The 15,034-nt window shown below is 48.0% G+C and overlaps 2 protein-coding genes; one reads left to right on the top strand and one right to left on the bottom strand.

Annotated features, from left to right (window-relative positions):
* Positions 1 to 520: 520 nt before the first annotated feature.
* GSTUM_00003307001 (uncharacterized protein) lies at positions 521 to 1,607 on the top strand (the record flags this gene model as incomplete). XM_002836874.2 has 3 exons in its annotated part: positions 521 to 566; positions 649 to 1,008; positions 1,061 to 1,607. The coding sequence occupies 3 exons, from the start codon at positions 521 to 523 to the stop codon at positions 1,447 to 1,449; spliced, it is 795 nt and encodes a 264-aa protein (XP_002836920.1). The 3' UTR covers positions 1,450 to 1,607.
* Positions 1,608 to 12,644: 11,037 nt separating this feature from the next.
* On the bottom strand, positions 12,645 to 14,341 carry GSTUM_00003308001 (uncharacterized protein). XM_002836875.2 has 5 exons: positions 13,878 to 14,341; positions 13,668 to 13,821; positions 13,549 to 13,616; positions 13,174 to 13,490; positions 12,645 to 13,119 (listed from the first exon to the last, which is right to left on the bottom strand). The coding sequence occupies exons 1-5, from the start codon at positions 14,256 to 14,258 to the stop codon at positions 12,894 to 12,896; spliced, it is 1,146 nt and encodes a 381-aa protein (XP_002836921.1). The 5' UTR covers positions 14,259 to 14,341; the 3' UTR covers positions 12,645 to 12,893.
* Between the last annotated feature and the right edge of the window lie 693 nt (positions 14,342 to 15,034).

A 15,034-nucleotide genomic window follows, 5' to 3' on the forward strand; every position in this document is an offset into this window, starting at 1 on the left:
CAACGGGGGCTTTGTCCTCCCGTTCCCTCCAGCTGGGCGTTTCGGGCACGTCAAGCTCTGCCCCAATTTCTCTGGTACGGAAGACCAGTGAAGAGGTATTTTAACGCTGCCGCAGAAGTTGGTGGCCAAGGGAGAGTTGCTCCGTGAGGGATAAGAAGATGATTCTCCAACCGCTTAGGGACACTGGGGATCACAAATCATGCTTAGTCATCTATGCCCCAGAGACTACGGTACTCAAGTATGATCTTCGTAGCATGTCTTGCGGCTCTAAAAGATAGCTCGCTAACAATGATTTTGAGCCTCATTTCCTGGAAAATCATAATAGTACTATACGATAGTCTACCGCGACATCATTGCATCCTGAACCCTGCCTACCGCACCAGGTACCGTACCCTAAACCCTCACCAGACGCTTGCATGCCCTCTACGAGCAGCCGATCCGGTAACTATCTTGAATCCCTGCAGCTTCTTATCATCGTAATGGATTCGATCGAATCTTCATCCTCCTCTTGCCCTCAACCATGGCGACGGCCCGGGAGAAGCCTGATAAAGCTACCCTCATTGACCGTATGAACCCCGCCCCTACCTTACCTTGATCCCCCATTTACCACTCTCAGCCATGTGGAATGAGCCCTTACATTGTGCATAGATATTCTCTCCGAGGAAGACCTCTACAAAATTCTTGGAGCCCCCCGATCGTCCTCGCCTAACGACTTGCGCAGATGCTACATCCAACGGGGTAAGATCATTCATCCAGATAGACGGCCTGCCCACGAGGGATCCACCGCTGCGTTTCAGCGCTTATCCCATGCCTACGAAATTTTGAAGAAACCTTCATTACGTGCCCACTATGACCGGGAGTCCAGCCGCGGCGGTGGAAGGCCAGGGTTCAAAGGTGCGGTCAAGGGCATTATGGGCGAGCTCCTAAGTGGGGAGTTTGCGTTGGTGAGACGTGTCATGGGCAAGCTAAATCAGGAGTTTCCTGAGGTGGTAAATGACAATACCATCGGTTTGTTCCCCCCGATAACACCGCCTTCCTCCACTAAAGATTGCTCTCGCAGTTGCGATTGAGAGGGCCTTTAACAAAATGCGGGAGATGACTCTCACAACACGAACTTATCTCCTTCTCCTATCAATCGAATTGTCTCGCATCCACCGAGTGTCGAAAAAGCTCCTCTCGCTAGGCTACTTCGACGTAATTGGCCGGATGCGACTCACGGTGCAATTAGTCAGAGTTACGTTAGCGGCACCCGTTCGTGTTGACCGAGCGCTCCAGCGCCGTCGGGAAAGGGAATACCAGGCAAGAAAGGCCGGATATGATGCCGCCGGCGCCAGTAGCGGAGGCTTGCTCAACGATAGGGTTCGGGGTGTCCTTGAGTTTATCATCGGCGGCGAGATCGAGGACGCTGGGGAAGATGACCCCTTCGAGAAATTCTGGGGAAAGCAGTGACTGGTTGTGGCTCTGGCGCAAGGATAGCCGGAATCTTTACGAGTCGCGAGTGACTATTTCTTTTGGACTTTGTGGGTGGAATGCCTCTGGGCATTTGGATTGAAATTTAAATCCTCCGCCAAAATTTGATTAGATCGAGAGAACTTCAAACACCCCCATCTTTTTCCCTGTCGCCAATACCAACAGTTCATATAACATCTCATAGAAATAGCTCCACTTCTTATATTAGGTCGCCTAACCTATAGTCTCGTAGTAGCGGCCACGGAACACTAAATCTGAGTCACCTCCCGTATAAGCTTTCCCCCCCAGACTTCAAACTACGCTCCCGACGTATCCGCAATCTAGTCGAGATGAATATATTAGGTACCCACATCACAGCCAACCACCAGAGTATTGCCCACTAATGAGGATCATGAATCCCAAGCGACACAAAGGTTGCGCTCCTGGCTGAGAGAGCTGAGGAACAGCCTGTTAAAGGTTCACCTTATCTCAATAGCACTGTGTTTGGGGTCCGAAGGGAAAAATGATATACATTTATCGCACACTCGCACCACATGCAACAAACCACTATACCTAGTATTATTCAGGACTCTTCCCAGTTCATCTCTTCTCACTCTTGCTTCATTCTAGTTCCTCAATTACCTCTAATTAAGCTGGAAATACACAGCGTCCATTGAGGGACGGCAATGGGCCAAGGTTTGAAAATTTTGACAACGTGCCACTAGTCCCCAGGCTGCAACCTATACTGCACTCCTTCACAGTGATGAGTGGTATAAATGGCAGAAGCCATACCGCACCCAACAGCTGCGTGTCCAGGCCCAAACCTCACGCAATGTCAGTAAAATCACGACCCTGATATCCCACACAGTGCAATGGCGTTAGTAACCGAAACAAGTTAGCACAGCACTCATTTGTCCAATATCGAATGTGGGGGTTGAAATCCCCACTCGGATTGTGAAAATGACCTATCGGGTCACACGTACCGGTACCGGTAGTCCGCCTCCTTCACCCTAAATATATGTTAGAATCCTTTTCCCTAGCCCCCCTACGACGTGTGGGTAGGGAACGATGATCCAACCACACTCGACGTCGGATGTTCCCCTCAGTAGCAGCCCGGGACACACGGCAAAGCGGGATGGAATAAGCGGGATTAGGTAAAAAGGAATTTAACATGCTATTGGTGATGGCAATTTTATATAGTACCTGTAAAAAGAAAAACAAACTGTTTGGCTACAGAATTAGCCTATAGTCAAGTCTCTTCTGCCAGTCGCCAGAATGATATATATCCGCCTGTGATCACTACCGACGAAACACGAAACAGCATCCAAGAAGGGAACAACCCGAGCAAGTGATCGAGGGCATATAGACCCCACCTGCTATCGTTATTGACTAAAGAAACAGATTACCCTATTAAATTGAGATTTACCAAACAGTATTCCTAGTGTCCATCCTTAATTCCCACTTTGTTTAGCCTCATTGGATCTCTAAATCCCTAACGTCCTTCCACCACTTTACCTGCAGTTATACTTGTATTTACCGAATATAAATCTCTGTTGAGATCAACAACAGAAGGTGTGAAACTTTCGCTATATTGGAATTAAATGATAGTTCAAATAAAATGTACGGAGGGACTACTTTCGGTATAAGGAAAAGTCCAGCCGGAAGCCATCCACCACGAACCGTATCCGGCATCCTTCACTTTCCAATCTTTTCGTAAAACCAAGCCAACCAGGATGGCCGGGTGCCCAGGGTGGTGAGAAGATCGGTAATCCAAATCGGAAAATATCCCCCCCCAGATTTACTCTAACGTTTACAATTCCACCGGACTCAAATGCGATAGACCCAACTGTTTGTTGCTGGATATGATACCTACCTGGACCACCTGGTATTCTGGTACCGTGCCGCTACGTTCCCGGAGGTTCCTTTTCCTTGATCCACGAATTTCCTAGAGCCTCCGAGTGTGCTCGAGCCTGGGGAAAGCGGCTATCAGAGAACTAAATATAGTGGGAATTACTAACTGCACAATATAAACTCACCCAACCCCTCCTTATGACTCCCCCAGGCAGATATGAGAGTGTTCCAAAAACATATTAATGTTGAATCGGACTAACAGTGGGCTTATGGATTGACCCACGAGCAAGTGCAGCTCTATTATTATATCATACTCGTACAGGATGAGAACCACATACCTTAAACCAGACCAAATTATTCTTTATACTTGGACTCCTTGACCCAAGTTACACAACTGGAACATCGAACCCCCATTAACGAGCGCCTTATAATATGAGCCCCCAGGGGTGCCAGATCATATAGCGATCTCTCCCCTGAAGGTCAACATATATTATTTTCGCGGTGCCAAATATACTTTTAGTCAAAGTGCATCAGGTTATACAACAGTCCCTAAAGACCCAAACCTCCACCGATCTTGTACACCTCACGACGTTGAGGTAAGGGAGAGTTTGATAGAGGTGTAAAAATATCAATATTGTTTAGCGATAGTCAGAGTGTTGTACGGTAGTGTTCAGATGATACCGTACTTTACTCAAATCAAACACACAAATAACACTATCGCTGAAGATAAGGATATCATGATTCTAATCGACTCTTCCTCAGTAACCCCCTCTTGCACTCAGTCCTCCTTTTATACTACCAAACACCTCTCTTTAAATCTCTTGTCCCGCCACCCCCTAATCCCCACAGGTTGACCATCTAAATTCCGTTTGTTTGTTATAAGGAAGGTTAATCCATCACCATTTTCCATGACACGAGTTTCTATGACAAAATACACCATTACATTACCTGGCATCAAACTTTATACCATGAGATACAACAGTCTTCGGGTACTGAATCTAACAACTATAATTTAAGGTGTAGTAAATGTTGTCTGCAAAAACTTAAACCGAGGCTTGCCCTCCCCCCCCCCTACACGCCTATGTAAACCCTTTCCGCCTCATACATCTCCACCGGGACCGAAAGTATTGTTCAGCGCCGACCTGACTAACAGCATCTGGTGAGTGTATGGCGAGTTACGGTACTCTATCTTATTGTGTCGTATTGTGGATCCTCGGTTGAAGGTGTGTGGCGTTCTTTTCGGGAAATGGCAGAGAGATATATGACGACCCAAGATGGAGAATGGACCAGTTCTCTGGTGGCCTTGAAGTTGTCTCTATTAGCCTCACCAGGGGTTATCGTTCTCACCTCTTGGGGGTTTAATCACAACAATCAGGAGTAGGTCTCTGAGAAGTTTGCAGAACGGTTAAGGGTTTGTAGTGGATGAAAATCGATGATGCCCGTGATATGGGGATGAAAGAAATTCACCGGTCAATGATCCCTCAACTCAGGAACTGAAAACCTCTCATAAACTCAGAGACTTTCTGCTGCTGCTCGGAGGTGTTCCCTTCTTCGTTCTCTCTCTCTCGGGAATCTCCTGAACTAGCTACATATAGGGGTAGTCCCCTTACCCATAGTCTCTCTGAGTGCTGACGACGATACCTCGCGGCTATATACTGACAACACGTAACCACCACTCTCTGTCCATTCTCACACCTAACAGTACCGGTATCGTTCCCCACCTTAGCCCACCACGGGTACAACCGTTAAGTTACGGCTCAATTTTTTCCCGGTAACTCGGCAAAGGTCCATATATGGTACTGAAGCAACATAACTTGATGATCCGGTAAAGGCTTCGGCAACTCCGAGGCCGATAGATGGTTCAACGTAATATATTATCAGCAAAAAAGTGGTAAATGATCCAGCTACTTATAAACAGGATTTGCACGGACATTCCCCAATGACTGACAAAGAGTCAAGGAAGGAACCTCAATAACCGCACAAGGGATAAATGGAAAAGAAATCCTAATAGCAAAGCCAGAACCCAAAGTTTCTCGAGTGAGGGGTCATGAGCCAAAGGAAAGTCGTATGTGCCGAGAGTACTCTTTTGGCAGCAATGTGTCTGCACAGCAATTCAATACAATACAGAAATATAGACAGAATAACCAAGATCATACTCGCAGGCAAGTAGCACAGAATAACAGCGACTGCAAAATATATAGCGAAGAATCCGTGTATACCCGAGCGCTCACACAACCCCACCACCCTCCTACCGGATACGAGTAAGTCGCCTGATACGCGTGTCCAAGCGGAAATACAGACGAATGATCGATTGAGAACGAATGAAGAATAGGGAGAGGGAGGGGCAGAAAGCGACACAACGACGCAAAACAGTTCCCTTAGTTTCTCTACCACATATTAACCACTCCCTCAAGCAAAACCTCGAGCACTCCAGATAATCCGTCTCTGGCCTTAGACGTTACAGCACACCCCGCCCTCCCGTAACCCAATCCCGTAACCCGATAATTTGGATACCCCGGTATCCTATCCAGAACGAATCTCTGTGAGTCCCGGATTTCTTTACATCAAAACCTAACGTGCTAGCCCCCACCACCCGCGGCGCCGGGCAGATTCTTTAGGTTTTGGCTATCCGGGATAGCGGGTGCGATTGTGCATTTCTCGCTCCATACCATATCCTCCGTATTTCTTGCCACCCCAGAACGCCTATCCCAGTGCCCTCCCATCGATAATATCAGGATACCTCTACCATGGTGGGCAGTGCCCTCAGTAGTGCTCTATCATCAAAAGTAAGCTGAACGAGTGCTAGGACGTGCATATATGATGAGCGGCCAAATCGATCACTGTTGTACAAGGGGAAAAATAGCAGTCAAAGCCTGGGGGACAAAAGTTAAAAACCGGAAGAAGGAGCAAGAGCTAAAAGAAACCAGGTTAAACCAAAGTGCATACTGAAAAGAATGGAACCGAGTACATTCGGGCCCTACTATCTCCCCCTTCCCAGTCAGCTAGATACCCCGCTGAACCGTATGAATCCCACGACAACCTCCCATTCCTACGCGAAAGCTTTTTTTTGAATGAGAAAGCAAAGGTATCCAGAGTCATATGGAATTCGGGCATACCTTATCCTCTGTGGCTATTAAATTTGTTTCTACGGAACCGGATCCTGAGACAAACCTAGAAGGGCCACCCAAAAAGGAAAAGAGGATGAAAAGACGAGAATTAAAATTGGGTGATAAACTGGCTTGGTAGGATTGCTCCTGCCTTTGGCATCCTATGAGGAACATAGAGGGTTGCTCTCCTTGAGGTATTGCCTGAGTTAGGGTATTCTGCTGATGCTGCGAAACGATCTTCGAGTGTTCGCCGAACGAAAGAAATCATAGGGGCCATAACCAGATTGTGTAAAATAATTGTCATAAATATTGGTAGAGACAATATGTTGTGCTGCATGCAAATTACTGTATAATACCAAGAACATTCTTCCTCCTCTGCCTTGTATAAGTTACCCATTTGAGCAGCACGAAACCCTGAAACCTTAGCCACCCAGGGTTGTGGGGTATGACTATACATTGCATACTCCTGTGGCTACTATTGACTCGAATGTTTGTTTGAAAAAAATAAATTGTGACGCTCAAACATATCAACTGATGCGATGTGGTGCCAGGCGTCCGGAATAGACCCTCCCCCAAAGCTAGAATCAATAACGAACTCTCAGCGACAAGGTTTTTCTCGAGAAAAGAACTCCATAGAACTAGCCCGAACTAGCCTCTTCGAGTCTATTAAATCTAATATTTTATCGAGCGATCACCGGCAGTGAAAACACAAATTTATGCCCAGGCACTGATTTTCTATGCATTACTAAGCAGCGCTGTCAACCAGCTGGTACGAGTATGTTCTAATTTAGGTGTCCCGCTAACACGATACCATAAAAACTAGAATAATTGAGTGTCTCGCTAGGGTGTTAAAGATTCTTCTCCCAATAAGATCCGTTTATAGTTTTTATTTTTTGTCTGTCCTGATTGAGGACTGGAGGAGAATTTCTTCGCTGTGTTTTCCCTATTAACCCAGAGGGGGAAATTTTGGACGACCTATTAGTATCATAGGTTTTTCCAGTAATTCTAGTTCCTACGGTTCCATTGAGAAATAGCACCTTTGAACATTTCACAGGTATTGCACCGGTTTCTACCCGCCTCTAAGAACATCGTGCAACAAGAGAAAAACCATAATCAATCCGGTCATGTTCTGGGTCTTTCGAGATCCTTCCAGACACTCATTCTAGACCCTATGACGATGCCGGCTGACTGCCCATTCTCCTCCACCAAGACCTCCGCCCAATATCCTCTAACTCCCGGCTCTTGCCCATTGCCGTCCGCAGTGTTCCCACAGCCGCAAGGAAACCTGCCCGGGTCCTTGCTAATGTCGCATACTTGACCGCAGTATTCCTTGTACTGCAAATAGCAGGTGCAGTTTTATAGTAAAAGCTACCCGACTACGACCCCTCCACCACATTAAAGACAGTAATCTAGCGGTGAGAGATTACAATTGCTAGGGTTGCACAGAGGAAAAAAAGGTAAGGGCGAGGCTCAAAATTTATTATTCACTTTGCTGCTCTCCTTGTCCACGCAACACCTGGTTCCCCCTTTGTGATGTCGATGGTGACCGAACGAGATCATTGATCTGCGGTGAGACTGGAAGATGAGCCCCCTTTGATTTTTTGTGGGGTCCCGGGTATTTAAAGGAGAAAAACCAATGTCAGAGTGCGGCAGCAGTTCAGGTCATTATAAACCGGGGTAAGCTAACATTGTTCTGATAAACTACCGGTATAACAACGTATTGCCCTGACAGATTTCTTCCACTATCGGGATGCGCTAGCCCTTCTCGGATTGGCCTACCGGAACACTGGAAACCTGTTACAAGTCAATCTGAAGGGAACAGCCGCTCTATAAAACCCAAAACTCTTACGAAAAATGAGGTAAGTAGGAACCAGCATGTGGTAAGCCGAAGTAATCCTTTGGAGCTGAATATATTGGGCATCCGGGATCCCAGATCACAATGGCAACTAACACCAGGATCCGGAGAGCGCTTTCTGCCCTATGGCTCCACAGTGATGAATTTCTGTCTAGAGTCAGTGCCGGTACTGTATTTACTCGGACAATCCACTATCGATAAGCAACGGAGCTAAACTACGAGAGGCTTAGCTGAGCAAGTTACCGAAATTGCGAACACCAGTTCACGAGATCCACAAGTTTCAGCCCGCCCGAGCCATACCACGTCAGGTAAACACTGCTCCTTCCTGAGGTGTTTTGTCTGTGGCGGCGGAGGTTAGAGGCCTGACGGAGATAGCGGATTGTCCGAGTAAATACGGTCAAGCAAGACGGGAAAGGTGTGAGGAATATCGCCCATCCTGACATATTAGTTAAGCCATCTTCCCCGATATCCAAGAATATCCCGAAATTAAGTAGAGCATTTCCCGTTAGGCAGTCCCCACGACTCCAATGATAGGTTACCATGAGGATATCAGGAGGATGCGTCAAGTTTAACCAGCCGAACGAGCACCGGGTAGGGGCTCTCCATTTGATCGAATTAACTCTCGGAATCGCTACCCCAACGCCCCCGGGGAAGTTGCATAAAGAGCCCTTCATTCTCCCTGAGCATCACTCCCTTCCTTCCTCACCACTCCACACCTATACTCTTCTCCGCACCAAAAACCCCCCACCCCAGTACACATTAGACCTAGTTTGAAAATGCAACTCCTAACCCTTGCCGTTACCATCTTCTTGGCCGCTTCCAGAATCACCGCCCAGCAGTTGAGCATCACTCTTTGGAACGAGCCCAACTACCAAGCCGGGGAGGGCGTCACTGCCGCCGGAAACCGACTCACCCTAAACACCGGCGAGGACACTTACATCGGGGCCTTGAACGCAAACCTAGTCGATAGGTAAGAAAAAAAGTTACTACCAGCCCCAGGGGAACACCTCGGACAAATATCCATGTTGAATGATATAGTGCCAAGATCCCGCCCGAATACGTCTGCCTTTTCTTCGGTGGGTATAAGGATGGTAAATGCATTGAAGGCGAGGACGAGTTCCAGTGTGTTGAGGGTAATAAGTAAGTTTTTCCACTATGCCTTCCACCTTGTCATCGCAGAGTAGTACTAATTCAACCTAGTCCGGCCCTCAACCTTTCCAACACCTTCGAGTGCATCCGTTGCTTCGGCCCCGGTGCTGCTTGCGCCAGATAAACCAACTTGTTCGCGAGGAACCTCTAGATATAATTAGTCGAACGGTTAAACGTTAATGATGCGGAGATAGACAGAAAGTTTGAGGAGTATGATACATGGAAAGGTTTATAGGAAATAGAAGATTGGGTTGAGGGATTGTTTTTGTTTTGGAGATATCTGTCCAGCCTCCCACCTTGCAGACGGGATAAAACAACAATTCCGCCTTCCTCCGAAATTGATGTTCCTATGTTTCTCTCGCTCTCTTTCTTATAACGGGATTTTGAACTCTTCCTAAATCTCAGGAAAGCCATCCACACCCGGCCAGGAAGTGGGAGGTTTTTAGGCCCTTCCATCTCCGGACCGGTAGCAATTCCTTACATCTGGGGTCATAGAATGTCACTCCTAAACGTTAACACTTGTCGGTGAACAGTGAAAGTTTGTCGATATTCCGGCCACCGCAGACCAGTACCCAGATGTCACATTTCCAAGATCGCCGCCATTAAGGTGTCGCCCGCGATCCGATAACTTCTCCAAGTTTCTTTGGAAGTAACAGCCCCCTAAGAAATTTATCGCTTACCTACTCAGACACGTGCTCAATCCAAGAAGCCACCAACCCCCACTCCAATCCAAAACGTGCTCCCCTCTGTACGAGTACGGTACCCCCAATTATTCATATGAAAGCATCAAGCTCTATCCGGCCTTACCCCACCCCTTCCCTAAAAGCGCCGCAACCGAAACCAAATTTCATTCTCGCCTCAACTCTGCTGTGAGGCCATCTCGCCAAAATTCCACCCCTTGGTCAAGACCTCGCTCGACCCGCCGCATACCGTAGCGCCACGATGGCCCGCGGTTTCCATTGACGTCAGATGCCGAATGGGCCCTTGCAGAACTGCCAATATCTGGAAGGGTTAGGGTTTGAGACCCTCGACCCCGCTTCAGGCCTGCGGGCACAATAGCCTTCCTAGATGTCCTGGATTTGTCGGGGGCGGAGTGGCATGTGGTAGGCTGCATTGTACTCGTTCGTTAGAAGGGAATAAATTGTCCTACCTTTGATAATATCAGTTTGGGTCGTTAGTGGAATAACCAGTGGCCTTGATTGACTTATGATACCATTCGGTGCCAGCCCCACCCCCGAATAAAAAAAAAGACGCAAAACCTGATGGATAATTGTAATTCAGCATTCAGCGAATGGTCCAACGCGCTATGCGCTGAAATTTCCAGAAGAATCCTAATTCTTTGGACCTCATGTGAGCCCCTGGGCCGCTCTTAGATCCAAATTAGGAACCAAATCAGCCAAACCGAAAGTTGTGAATCAGTGGATGAGTGATGATTCATGATTTTGGAAGTTCGAGTGAGCATTTTTTCCATGAGAAAATTGATATAAGGGCCGCAACAAATCCAAGACAATACTACACCTTAAGTTAGTTTTGTTCTCGCAATATATTGAGCCTTTCAAACGATTGTTTAGACAGATTATCCCCGACGGGTTGGAAGTAGGTCAATCATCCTAGATCTCGGCAATGGATCGCCAATTCTGACACGGTTCGAGAGTTGCAGTAGTGTGAGGGAACTCTTAGACAATCTCTGGGAGTTCAGGAATAGGCTTGTGTGTTGTTTGTCTTTCGGGTTTGTTATCGTGCTCACTCTCTAGTATTTCCCTCCTTTCTGGTGCGCTGGGGGAATCTTTCGGGACTGCTGAGAAATTCAAAAATTGTTTCGACACCCATATCGCTGTTAGTTAGATGAGAAGGAACTTTCTTCGCTTCCAACAGCTCGTAGGGGTCATCTATCACACGCTTGACGTAATAAGGTAACAGTTGAACGGATAGGTAGATAGGAGGAGAAAATGACAAATTTCAAAGTAAAGTCAACAAAAGCAAGGATCCCAAATATCTACCTTACGAAAGTCCGAGCTATCTTTAGGTTTCCATTAGCAAAAAGTATCAATTTGATAGGGCACTCAATTTTCCCTCTTCCTTCCCAAGAGAGTTGACAGATGAGAGTCAATAAATGAGGGCCTTAGGACTGTATCATCTGCATTGACATCGCACGGACTTGGGTTCTCAAGCAAATTTGATCAGGCGACATCCCTCAACTTGAGCCTGCAGATTAAACGTACCGGGCCTACAGAACCTACCCTATTTTTTGGTCGCCCCTTTCATGTCATCCTAAACAGAAGAGGACTCCGAGAACATGGCGTACTTTTGCAAGGCCATGACGGGGCAATTTTCCGCTTCAGCCCATAACAATGGGAATCTGTTATTTCTATCTCAACCGCATGCTGCAGTTGCGGCCCCCGCCCAAGAAACCACCGAATGAGTGGAGCCTCGCAGTTTCACAGCCACGCGTGCCAAGTACTGGCATCCCATGGGTTATTAAGGGGAATTTGTTGGGTCATCTCAGGACAGAGCGGTCCGCGGGAAGCATCCACAGAAGGGAGAAGAAACACCCATCGGTACCGGCGCCCTACCCCATTTCCCCATAGGCCAATTCACTGCCCCTGGAGTGCCTTTGTTCCGAGAGCGAAGTGAGCGACAGGGCTTGGCAAGACATGCGGCGAACCAGGGTCCAAACTCTACGAAACCACTCCACAGAGAGTGCATTGCGCAACGGGACCCACGAACGGCAACGGCACCGGAGAAGGGCTGACCCATCAAGAACTGTCTGAGTTCGGCTAACGATGACAAGCATACCGGTACCCGAGCAACTGAACCCCAACAAACTTTACAGACACTGATGTTCCAGATAGCCCTCCTGTACGAGTACCGTACTACAGTAGTACTCATCTCGCGCCAACCATCCGTGCGTACTTGTGTGGGTGAAAACAAAATAACGCCCTCAATGTTCGGGTACTTCCTGCCCTGGTGGAATACTATGCTTGAGTACGACGAGTACTAGTTACAGTACTCGTACGGCACAACCAGAGTAGAGCGGTTCAAGGAGTGCCAGGCTATGCAAGATCAGGGGTTTGGTAGATTTGGTAAAAGCAATTCAGAAACCGATGTACGAGTACTGTACGGCCAGAAGCTACCACGAACCGTAATCGGTAATCACTATGGGTCACTTGAGATGTTATTCACTCTTTTTAGTCAGGCAGATAACATAGTTTCTCACATGATGGTCTTCAAAGTTCATGATAATCCCAATACATATTCGCCAAGCAATCATTCAAAGTATTTAAAACATTTAAAACACTTAAAACATTCAAAAAGGAAAGCCAAAACCCCCCAATGCACTCCCATTCCCAATATTGCAAAAGAAAAAAGAAAGAAAAGAAAAAAACAATCCAAAAAAAAAAAAAGAAATCGTAACGAATCAGTGGGCCATGAGCGCTATTTTCTCTCCTGTGCAGGGGGGCTAGCTCCGCAAGTTCCAAGGTCTATAGCCATTCGAATTGGCCGGAGAAGGGACCAAGACCCAAATCCACGCGGCGGGATTTGCTGTTGGGGTCAAAGTAGGGCTTCTCCCCCAGGGAAACGAACATGGTCCCTCTGCGGATACCACCAAAGTCGAAGTAGTCATCTGTGGCAGTGTGGAAAGCACTGCGATTATCCCAGATAGCGACATCATGGGCGTTCTTGTTTTCGTATGCCATCCATTTCAAACTATTACCTTGTCAGAACCCATATACTCCCTAAAATCAGCGGGATGGTACTCACCGGCACTGGAGATCGTGGTTCTCGCTGACGTGCTTGAAAAGGAAGTCAAGCATATAGTCGGACTCATCCTTGGTGAGCTCATTGATGCGGCGGGTGAACCCCCTATTGACGAAGAGGCCCTTCCATCCGGTAACGGGGTTGGTGCGAATAACGGGATGAACAGCAACCAAATCGAGACCAGCGTTATGGGGAGAACCGCGGTCGGTTCTGAGCTGGAAGCCATCACGGGCAGCCACCTCAGCAAATCTGGGGGAGTCATGAGTGGCAGTCAAGCCCTCAAGTATCTGGCGGAACGAGGGGGAGAGGCGGTCGTAAGCCTGCGCGATGTTAGTATGGAATCCCGGAGGAGCCGGCGCCACTATGTGAAAAACTCACCTCATACGCGGAAGCCCAAAGGGTGTCTCCGCCAGTCTCTGGGAGGGTGGTCATCTTCAAGACGGAGTCTAATGTCCTGGTCAGTATCTAGTTGTTATTCGGGGTATTCCATTCCATACAGTCACTTGGAATCTCTTCGAAAGTGATCTCCATATGCCACCCTGAGCTGGCGAGGCCGGATCGCTCATCCTTGTAGGACGGGCGGAGTCTGCGGTTAAGACCCTTCTTTCCTTCGGTGCTAATGACCGTGACTTCATCGCCGAGTTCAGAGAACTGCAGAACCTTGTCAGCAAAATAGGGTAGCGAAAGAGTACTAGAGATGATCTTACCTCGCGGGTGAGTGGGTGGGTATGGAGCCCACTGCTGTCAGGCTTTCCGCTCAAAGCGCCCAACTTCTGAGTAAGTTCCTTCTGCTCCTGAAGGGAGATCTCCTGCGCGCGGAGGAAGACAACACCACGCTGGGCCACGAGGATGGCCAAATCGCGGATCAGATCATCGGAGTTGGGAGCCTTGAGAAGCTCTGCCAATTGGATACCTTGCTTGAACTCGGTACCAACGACGCGAGTGACATCGAATTTCTCGTACTTGTCGAGAGCGCCGGTGTACTTGGGAGGAGTGGGGAACTTGTTGCGAGTGGACTCGTCTTTGACTGTGAGAACGCTGGGCAGGGTCTCGGTGATGGGCAAAGTGGTGGTGATAGTGGTAGACATGATGGATATACTCTGAGTGAAGGCCCCGGGGCTTTGGAATGTTATATTGCGAGATTGTTTTCTTCTGTGTTGTAGGGGCCGTTAGGTCTGCTGAAGAATTGTTCTTGCGGGACGGGAAACCTGGCTTATATAGAAATCCGGGGGGTGCTGGATGGGTGGGTCGCCGATACTACGTTACCTTAGAACAGTATTGGACGGGTCCTGCGATACCAGCATCGAGCGTACCGGTTCCCGTTTATCACCCCCCGTCGCAGTAGAACTATCTCCACGGTGCTACTCAAGTCTCAAGAGTGCATGCATATCAGCTGTCTTATTCTTCGTAATTCGCCGTTTTTCGACCCGGGAGAAAAAAACGAAAGAAGGAAAAAAAAAATCTACGGTAGCATCTGCGACGATATTCCATCTGCGGCCGTATTTGCATGGTGACTGCACTTGCACTCACGACGGACAGTCTGGTTCGGGTTGCCCGGTGGAACAGGTAATGGAAGCCTTCGCGACGCTAAGACTAGAATTATGAAGTACTAGGTCACATTTCCTACCAATCTCTGCCGTCCAGGAGCAGATACTGAGAGGTGCGATAAAAAGTCTACAAAATTGTCAAAACAGGACACCATAATCCCGATGTCGCAGGGTAAGATCACACCCGACTACACGGGGGCGGTACAGAGCGTCGAATGTCTGTGGAACACGTAGAGTGGGGGGGAAATAGAGACAAGTCGTTATCGACCCTAATGCCCTCCGCCGTGAATCCCGGTAACCATTATTCTCCCGTTCTC

The sequence above is a fragment of the Tuber melanosporum genome, assembly GCF_000151645.1.
Source record: "Tuber melanosporum whole genome shotgun sequence assembly, scaffold_164, strain Mel28".
Taxonomy (NCBI): domain Eukaryota; kingdom Fungi; phylum Ascomycota; class Pezizomycetes; order Pezizales; family Tuberaceae; genus Tuber; species Tuber melanosporum.